General features: G+C 43.2%; 1 protein-coding gene across 4 annotated transcripts in view; it reads left to right on the top strand.

Moving 5' to 3' along the window:
- Positions 1 to 586: 586 nt before the first annotated feature.
- The window catches only part of cep128 (centrosomal protein 128), a 38,008-nt gene continuing 28,481 nt past the window's right edge, over positions 587 to 10,113 (top strand). Inside the window, exons 1-7 of one of the 4 annotated variants that reach the window (XM_011491480.3) lie at positions 587 to 1,260; positions 1,381 to 1,467; positions 6,557 to 6,683; positions 6,757 to 6,872; positions 7,128 to 7,219; positions 7,901 to 7,973; positions 8,556 to 8,681. In XM_011491480.3, coding sequence (XP_011489782.3) covers positions 1,090 to 1,260; positions 1,381 to 1,467; positions 6,557 to 6,683; positions 6,757 to 6,872; positions 7,128 to 7,219; positions 7,901 to 7,973; positions 8,556 to 8,681 — 792 coding nt within the window. In that variant the 5' untranslated portion in view covers positions 587 to 1,089. Of the gene's footprint in view, positions 1,261 to 1,380; positions 1,468 to 6,556; positions 6,684 to 6,753; positions 6,873 to 7,127; positions 7,220 to 7,900; positions 7,974 to 8,555; positions 8,682 to 10,113 lie in introns of all 4 variants that reach the window. The other 3 variants (XM_011491481.3, XM_020714502.2, XM_004083536.4) reach the window with 3 other exon arrangements.

Here is a 10,113-nt window from a genome sequence, read left to right as displayed (position 1 = left end):
ACAACTGCATAGAATGTTTTTATTTTGGGGAAAAAATGCAAATATATCACTAACCTTTTAATTTAATCATGTCATAGCAACTGCACACTTTATTTAGTTATTTATTGTTGTTGATTTTTTTATATAATAGTCTGCTTCTTTTATAGAACTATGACCACAATTCCAGTTCCTTTTGTAGGACCAATACAGTTTTATTGTTTTTTTATTTACTTTAAATAAAAAATAAGTAAATTTGAAAAAAGAATAAGAAGAAAAATCTTATTTTACGAAAATTGTACACATATGTAGCTTATTTGGACTTTGATAAAATATTTATATAACATAAATGTTCTATGTTATACATATTAAATAAAAAATGTTCAACTGATTTTGTTTTATTTTGTAACAGTGATAATGAATTAAAAAGCACCACAATAATCATTATACATGACTAAAATGTATTATGAAATAACATTTTTTTCTTCCTCCTTTTTTTCAGTTTCTGTTAGCGGCAGTCTTGGCGCTAAAGCTTCTATCTGGACAATGTAGTTAAATCTCACACATTCCGTCGGTGTCCAAGCCCAGAGTAGCCTACACTTCCCAGCATCCTTTACGGCTGTTACGGTCTAACGTTTTCTTGCACAGACGCGGCTGGTTTAAGTTGCTAAAACTGAAGGATGGGCAGGGATGTACTCATTAATTTCTTTCTCTAGCAAAATTGCAGCGTTTTTCTGTGTTATATTTAAATTGTTGACGTCGTGATTTATTTTATACATTTTTAAAACTTGGAGTTTTATCGCAAGCGTAATTTATTTGGCCAACTTTCTACTAGCTAGCTAGCTAACGTCTTTGCTGGCACTTGTTGCAGGAAGGATTTATCATCAAAACAATGCTCCGGGCTGGGATTTATTGGGATGAATGCGGTTTTGCTTTGTAGTTTAGAGTCTTTCGCTGGCGGTTAAACGTGAATATGACAAATGTACGATGTATCCACGGAACGCCACACACAATAATCCCATACACAAAAGTTGACATTCACAAACGCTGTAGAAGTTAACGGTTGGCGTTTGTATGAGTCCTGGTCGCGGAGTTTGATCGGCCCTGGAAACTATGGAAACGTCGAGCGAGTCGGAGTCATTCGGCAGGAGCAGAGGACTCCGGTCGCGAGGGCGCAGAAGCGGCCGGGACCGGGAGAGGAGCAGCGGGAGCGGGACTGGGAGCGATGTCCGGGCTGCAGACATGATCAGCCAGAAGATCAGCAGCCTGGCGAACACCCTGCAGGTACGTTTGTGTTTGCGTCGTGATGGAAACATTTGCAGGCAGGGAGCAGCCTTACCTACTGTCAGATGGGCTCAGCCATGTCTGTTGTGATTTACGATCACGGAGATCATCGTTTGACAGGACACCAGCCGAAACTTGACCAAAGTGGACCGGATGCTGGGTCAGTACCGGGAGCACACGGATGACCAGGCTGAGGCCATGGCGCTGGTGAGACTCCAGTTTGTAAAACAGGTTTAAAGTGATTGTATTTCAGCCTAAATACATATGCATGATTTTACTCCTATTAAAAGATTGTTGACACAAGTTCAAGCGTCTTCAAAATGCACAAACGTAACCCTTCGATCGATGCCTATTGATTCAAATATGCTGCAAACTGATCTAAAATTACATTATTTAGCAAAAAAAACACATAAATGATTTCTTTTTAAATTCATACAGAAACTGATCTGCTATCATGTTATCACAAGAACAACTAGACCAAGTCCCGAGTGACACCCCTGATGCATCATTCTGTAACCATGGAGACGTCCCGGTCCCCTCATCTGGTCACTCATGAAACGACCACAGGATCACTGACCTGCAGCCGCCTGCGCAGCTGCAGCCAGCCCCACCCTCTCCTCAAACGACCTCAACACAATCTCTGCCTGAGTTAGAACACGATTAAAAGTAATCAGTTATAAATTGATCCGTTCTCCTGGTTTTGACATTATCTCTGACAAACTGCTTTGTTTTGCTGGAAAAAAAAAGTCAATTCCTTTTTATCTCGTTATATCACAGCACAGCGTTTGCTTGTTAAAACATGATAGTAGATGTCGTTATTCCAAGAAAACGGGCAAAAAAACCAAACCAAAGTACGGTAGTGCTCAGTCCGTCCGTAAACTCAAGAGGTTAAATGACTTACAATCAGCTTTCAATTATATTTGTTTTTGCAGTTTTAGATCATTGTTCTCCAACACAGAAATATGATAATAGCCTGTTTTTTTTAGTAACTTTACTGCCAGAACATGCAAAATTACAAAAAATTTAAATACTAGTAACATACAGTAGCATGTCTTGAGATTGGTCTTATAACGGAGCATTATGGCCACCATAAAAGAAAAAAAATATCTAAGAGAGTAAAGTTGTGATTGTATTAGAAAACGGGCAAAAAGTGGGAGAATAAAGTCATTATTTTACAAGAGAAAAGCCATGTTTTTTCTAAAATAAAGTTGGTTGTGTGAGCCTCCATCCGCATCATTAAATCCACCCATTTCTGGCAATAACGCTTCAGTTTAGGGTATCTATATACCATCGTGGATTTGGACCTCTGCAACTACTTTTACTCCGTGTGGTTCAAAAAGCTTCTACAAATTCTTTTAAAATAAGACAGTGATGACTCGCTAAAAGACTTTCTTCTTTCTCTTTCGGCTTTTCCCATCAGGGGTCGCCACAGCGAATCATCCTTTTCCACCTCACTCTATCATGGACATCTTCTACCCTAACATTAGCCAACTTCATGTCCTCTGTTAAGACATCCATGTATCTCCTCTTTGGCCGTCCTCTTGCCCTCCTGCCAGGCAGCTCCATCTCCAACATCCTTCTACCAATATATCCACTATCCCTCCTCTGAACATGTCCAAACCATCTCAGTCTGGCTTCTCTGACTTTGTCGCTAACACAGGCAACATGAGCCGTCCCTCTGATGTACTCGTTCCTTATCCTGTCTAACCTGGTCACTCCTAAGGAGAACCTCAACATCTTCATCTCCGCTACCTCCATCTCAGCCTCTTGTCTCTGTCTCACTGCTACCGTCTCTAACCCATAGAGCAGAGCTGGTCTCACCACTGTCTTGTACACCTTTCCTTTGAGTCTTGCTGGCACTCTTCTGTCACACAACACTCCTGACACTTTCCTCCAACCGCTCCAACCTGCCTGCACTCGCCTCTTCACCTCTTTTCCACAATCCCCATCACACTGAACTGTTGACCCCAAGTACTTAAACTCCTGCACCTTCTTCACCTCAGTCCCCTGTAACCTAACGCTTCTACCTTGATCCCTCTCGTTCAGACACATGTATTCTGTCTTACTACGACTGACCTTCATACCTCTTCTTTCCAGAGCAAACCTCCACCTCTCTAGCTGTTCCTCCACCTGCTCTCTACTCTCACTGCAAATTACAATGTCATCCGCAAACATCATTGTCCAGGGAGATTCCTGTCTTACCTCGTCTGTCAGCCTGTCCATCAGCATAGCAAACAAAAAAGGACTCAAAGCTGATCCTTGGTGTAGTCCCACCTCCACCTTGAACTCCTCTGTCTGACCTACAGCACATCTCACCACCGTCATACTTCTCTCATACATGTCCTGAACTACTCTGACATACTTTTCTGCCACTCCAGACGACCTCATACAGTACCACAGCTCCTCCCTCGGCACCCTGTCATACGCCTTCTCTAAATCTACGAACACACAATGCAGCTCCTTCTGACCTTCTCTGTACTTTTCCATCAACATTCTCAAAGCAAAAATGGCATCAGTGGTGCTCTTACGGGGCATGAAACCATACTGCTGCTCACAAATCTCCACCTTCTTCCTAAGCCTGGCTTCCACTACTCTTTCCCACAGCTTCATTGTGTGGCTCATCAACTTTATTCCTCTATAGTTGCTGCAGTTCTGCGTGTCACCCTTGTTCTTAAAGATTGGGACCAGAACGCTTCTCCTCCATTCCTCAGGCATCTTCTCACTCTCTAAAATCCTATTGAACAACCTTGTTAGAAATTCCACTGCTGTCTCTCCTAGGCACTTCCATACCTCCACAGGTACGTCATCAGGACCAACGGCCTTTCCGCTCTTCATCCTTTTCAGAGCCTTCCTAACCTCATCCTTTCCAATCTCTGCTACTTCCTGCTCCACAACAACCACATCTTCCTCCCTTCTTTCCCTGTCATTTTCCTCGTTCATCAGCTCCTCAAAATACTCCTTCCATCTTTTCTGTACACTCTCTTGGGTTGTTAGCACCTTTCCATCTCTGTCCTTAATCACCCTTATCTGTTGCACGTCCTTCCCATCTCTGTCTCTCTGTCTGGCTAGCCTGTACAAGTCCTTCTCTCCTTCCTTTGTGTCTAACCTGTCATATAGCTCATCGTAAGCTTTCTGTTTGGCCTTTGCCACCTCTCTCTTCACTTTACGCTGCGCTTCCTTGTACTCCTGTCTACCTTCCTCAGTCCTTTCTACATCCCACTTCCTTTTAGCCAACCTCTTCCTCTGGACGCATTCCTGTACTTCCTCATTCCACCACCAAGTCTCTTTACCGTCTTTCCTCTTTCCAGATGACACACCTAGCACCTTCCTACCTGTTTCCCTGATAATCTCTGCTGTAGTTTCCCAGTCCTCTGGAAGCTCATCCTGACCACCCAGGACCTGCCTCAACTTCTGCCTAAATTCCTCACAAGTTTCTTCATTCTGTAGCTTCCACCACTTGGTCTTCTTTTCTGTTTTCCCTCTCTTCTTCTTCCTGACCTCCAGAGTCATCTTACACACCACCATGCGGTGCTGTCTGGCTACACTCTCTCCTACCACCACTTTGCAGTCATTAACCTCTCTCAAATGACCTCGTCTACATAGGATGTAGTCCACCTGAGTACTCCTACCTCCACTTCTGTATGTCACTCTATGTTCCTCTCTCTTCTGGAAGTAAGTGTTGACTACAGCCATTTCCATCCTCTTCGCAAAGTCCACCACCATCTGTCCCTCCAGATTCCTTTCCTTCACACCAAACCTGCCCATCACCTCCTCATCACCTCTGTTGCCCTCACCAACATGCCCATTAAAGTCTGCTCCAATAACAACTCTCTCTCCTCTGGGAAAACTCTCTATGACCTCATCCAACTCACTCCAGAATCTCTCCTTCACTTCTAACTCACAGCCAACCTGTGGCGCATACCCACTGACTACATTCACCATCACCCCTTCAATTTCTAACTTTAGGCTCATCATCCTGTCTGAGACTCTTTTCACCTCTAGAACACTGTTTACAAACTCCCCCTTCAGAATCACTCCTACCCCGTTTCTCTTCCTATCAACACCATGATAGAACAGTTTGTATCCTCCTCCAATACTACGTGCCTTGCTGCCCTTCCACCTTGTCTCCTGCACACACAGTACATCTACCTTCCTTCTCTCCATCATGTCTGCCAGCTCTCTGCCTTTCCCTGTCATTGTGCCAACGTTAAGAGTCCCTATTCTCAAACCTATGTTCCTGCCTTTTCCCTTCTCTCTCTGGCCACGGACCCTTCTGCCTCCCCTCTTTCTTCCACCAACAGTAGTCAAATTTCCACCGACACCCTGTAGGTTAACAGCATCGGTGGCGGTCGTTGTTAACCCGGGCCTCGACCGATCCGGTATGTCTAAAGTGTTGTGGATGATTCGCATGGTTATTTTGGCAATTTTTTACGCCGGATGCCCTTCCTGACGCAACCCTCTCTATTTATCCGGGCTTGGGACCGGCACAGAAGTTACTGGCTTGCAACCCCTGTGGCTAGATTACTCGCTAAAAGACTTTATATTTCCTTATTTGTGAAACCTATTGCTGAAGTAACTGCTCCACGGATCTCATACTGAAATATGATATTGGTTCTTCTTTTTGTTGATTTTTATATTTTTCTTAGTAAACAATATTTGGAAGTTTATGACGTAAATATCCAAAATTCTCAACTTATAACTTATGAAATAATAACTTCATGATTGTAAAATATTGACTTTTTCCTTTCCACCTAATCGTGTGAGTTTATTCTAAAATTTAATTTTACAACTTTATTCTTGTAAATATTTCACTTTATTCTCATAAATGTATTTATGTATTTAAATAGTGGCCCTAATATTCTGTCGTACATCCGAGCAAAAAAAAAAAACTATCTCCAAATGTAGATTGGGGCAATGTGAGCGCATACATTCAGGAATGAAACAGAAAATCTATTCCAGTTTTTGGAAGAAATGGCCATTTTCTGCTGAAGAACTGTTCTTGCAGTTGTGAGAATGATTGGAGGGTCTGACAACAGAACACATGATGTACAGCAATCGATTAAAACTCAATGAGACCTGCAATGGGTATGGTACGAGCGAGAGCCCCCAGTACCTCCAAGACACGTCTCAAAGTGTTGGTAGGATCCATGGGTTATCGGTCTTGACCTCTTTCATGGCACGCAGACTCATGAATGGGAGAGTAGGCAGCGGTAGACCAGACAGAAAGTTGTGTTTTGCTTTGCTTTTGCGTCATGCTTTACATGCCTGTTTTTTCTAAAGCGTGTTCTCCCATCAGCTCAGAGAGAACCTGGAGGACTCCATCAGTCAGTGGCAGACAAAGAGGCTGAGCAGAGTCAATGGGGTTCGCAGTCCGTCCGCTTCTACCCTGCAAACCAGCGATCTGGAAGTTCACTCAGAATCTGGTAGAGGAAATATTGGATTGAATTAAAACAAAATGCACAAGATTTCCTAAAAACTGTTTTTTTTTTTTAGAAGGACAGAGATTTTACCCAACATCCCCGCTGAGAGACAACAGACACCATCCAGGAAGGAGGAGGAGATCTCTGTCTGCTAACGTTCGCTTTAAGGATTCTGCTGTGCCCACAGAGGATGTAAGGAGCAGCGTGTAGTTTTAACAGACGGCCACAAGAGGGCACACTGAGTCAGCATCATTAAGACATCACCTTTTAGTGATGACGAGCTAGAATTCTTGTCATTTCAGAGAAATTAATTTAATTTCAGTGGCTTTTTAAATGTATTTAAGGAAGAAAAAATACAACTTTTTAAAATAAATGAGGAGTATAAATTCATTTGTTGGTTTTAAGTGTTTCATCCTGTAAGAGGGATTTTGTGACTGTCTCACATAGATTCATGCATTTCACCAGTCCCTGCGAGACCTGTGCTCGGATCATCAGAGACTGTCTGATGACCTGGATAGAGAGATTCTCAGGAGGAACAGGTATTTGACGTGATACGTTTTGCCCTGCATCAATCTTACTCTTGTGTTTTATTTAGGTAGAATTCCTGACATAAATGGTTCTCTAAAATTTTACAGAAAACAGCACTCAGCTATTGTAGTTGTCTTTTTACTTAAATCAAATAAAAAGCATAACTGTATTAAGCTTGTTTTTCTTTTACGCATGAAGCAGATACTGACATGCGTCAAAGTCATTCTGCTCATTTGGAGTTTTTGGGGGGCCTGTGCAGGTCAGCGTGGGACAGAACTCTGCTGCTTTTCATGAGAGGTTCACTCTTAGGTTCTGTTTGAGTTGTGCAGATTAACGCTTGCCTGTCATCGCTTTAAATCTCAGTGATCAAGATGCAATTAAAGAAATGTAACCAGAACCCTGCAGAGATGTCTCTGCAAAGCGCAGATCTCAACTCTCAGAGCGGATTAGAAGTTGACATTTTGAAGATATTAAAAACCTCTCATCCTTTGTTCTGCTGACCAGAGCAAATTGATCCACCGCAGTTTTTCAGCATCTGAAGCCGAATCGTTCTCTCTTTTTTTTTTCTTTCTTAGTGGCATCAAATTACGGATCCACATTGGGATCGATGATCTCTTGAAATGAACATATTTCTGAAAGCTCTGCTGTGTAAACACATACAGACGGTCGGATTTGTCTTCTTTGTTTCGCAGGGCGGATATTGACACTCGGCGGGCAATGGAGAGCCTCTCAGAGCACATGACAGCCTCCCAAAGACAAGACTCAGTGAGTTGTGGCTCCATATTTCACTGCCAACACGTCAAATGTGCTTTCTTGTCCCATAAATGTTGGAAAAAACATGGAGAAAGCTTGACTTTAGTAACTGTTAATCAGATGGAATCCTTAAAGACCCACATCTGCTCCCGATCCACAACAATTTGAACAAATAAATACCAGAAATGAGATTTTTAGCCTCTTTTTTTATTACTATCTTCCGAAAAAGGCTGCAATATCCATTGGAGTGAATCTTTCTTTTCCTCCTAGGATTAGCTTTAGCTCCTTACTTCACCTTCAGCTCCATGACAGATATTCTACTTTAGGTGACATGTTTCATATTTTTTATCTGGTTCTGTGTGTGGACACGACAAGATAAAGGTATCACCTGCCCTTCACAGCTGCATGTGCCGCTTCCTGATTAGACAGACTCTGTGCGTTGGAAACTTCGCTAACCGCTCACACACAGGAGATTTTTTTCCTATCTTCCGTGCCTTCATTTCCTGTCGTCTCATTTATCACTTCCCGACGTCCGTCCCACGTGCCACAGAGGTTTGGCGTGACCCGAGGCGTCCTCGTTCTTCTCATCTGCAGGTGCCGTGCCGCGTGGACCGCCGCCTGCAGGAGCTTGAGAGGGAAATGCTGCGCGGCGAGCAGGAGAAGGTGGAGAACGAGAGAAGGCCGGAGCAGCGTGTGGCCGCGGCCGACGAGCTGCAGGAGGTACAGCGCTTCTGTGCATCACACAAACACGCACTCTTGTACAGTGGTGGACAAAATTATTCAGAAGTTTAAGATCCACGGGACAGTAGCCAACCTCCCTAGATGTGGCCGGAAGAGGAAAATTGATGACAAATTGAGGAGACGGATAGTTGGAACTGAATCCAAAGAGCCCAGAACAACCTCCAAAGACATTAAAGGTGAACTCCTAGATCATGGTACATCAGTGTCAGATCGCACCATTTGTCGTTGTTTGAGCCAGAGTGGACTTCATGGGAGACGGCCAAGGAGGACACCACTGTTGAAAGGAAATCATCAAAAAGTCAGACTGGAATTTGCAAAAATGCATGTTGACAAACCACAAAGCTTCTGGGAAAATGTCCTTTGGACAGATGAGACAAAACTGGAGCTTTTTGGTTAGGCACATCAGCTCTGTGTTGGTAGACTCAAAAATGAAGCATCCAACCAAAGAACACTGTCCCTACTGTGAAACATGGAGGAGGCTCAGTTCTGTTTTGGGGCTGCTTTGCTGCATCTGCCACAGGGTGTCTTGAAGTTGTGCAAGGTAAAATGAAATCTCAAGATCATCAAGGCATTCTGGATAGAAATGTGCTGCCTAGTGTCAGAAAGCTTGGTCTCAGTCGCAGGTCATGGGTCTTCCAACAGGACAACCATCCAAAACACACAGCCAAACACCCCCAAGAATGGCTAAGATAAAAGCGTTGGACTATTCTGAAGTGGCCTTCTATGAGCCCAGATCTGAATCCCATTGAACATCTGTGGAAGAAGCTGAAACATGCCATTTGGAGAAGACACCCGTCAAACCTGAGACAACTGGAGTAGTTTGCTCATGAGGAGGGGGCCAAAATCCCTGTGGACAGGTGCAGAAGGCTCATTGACAAATACAGAAACCGTTTCATTGCAGTTATTGCCTCAAAAGGTTGGGCAACAAAATATGAAGTTATGGGTCCCATCCTTTTTGTCCAGGCTTATTTCATTAGTTTATTTTCTTTAAATAATTCTGTTAATCAACAAATCAAAAGTAATGGCTGATTTTGATTATTTAATTTTCCATAAATTTTAATTTATTGTTACTTTTGAACATTTCAAGTCATTTCAGTGAGCATTGTGGACTTTCTTTCTTTTCACTGAGGGGTACCAACAATTTTGTCCACCACTGTACTTTTATCTACCAGAAGCCTGAAGCAAGGACCTATAGGTGTCTTTATATCGCGTAGATTGAGTCTGAGAGATGTGGGCAGCTTTGTTTATCAGGAGCATCGCATTAAAAGCTCCAAAACCCAGTTAGAAGTTTGAATCTCTAATGTGCCACGGACGGGTTATGCATATGCAAATGAGCCGACGTTCGGCGTCGCCTCAGCATGCACGCCATGAATGTATGGTATTTCACTGCAATCCCCATTTCTTTGGGTGT

The sequence above is a fragment of the Oryzias latipes genome, chromosome 24, assembly GCF_002234675.1.
Source record: "Oryzias latipes chromosome 24, ASM223467v1".
Taxonomy (NCBI): domain Eukaryota; kingdom Metazoa; phylum Chordata; class Actinopteri; order Beloniformes; family Adrianichthyidae; genus Oryzias; species Oryzias latipes.
The sequence above is the reverse complement of the archived record's forward strand: the minus strand, read 5'-3'. Positions and strand labels throughout refer to the sequence as shown.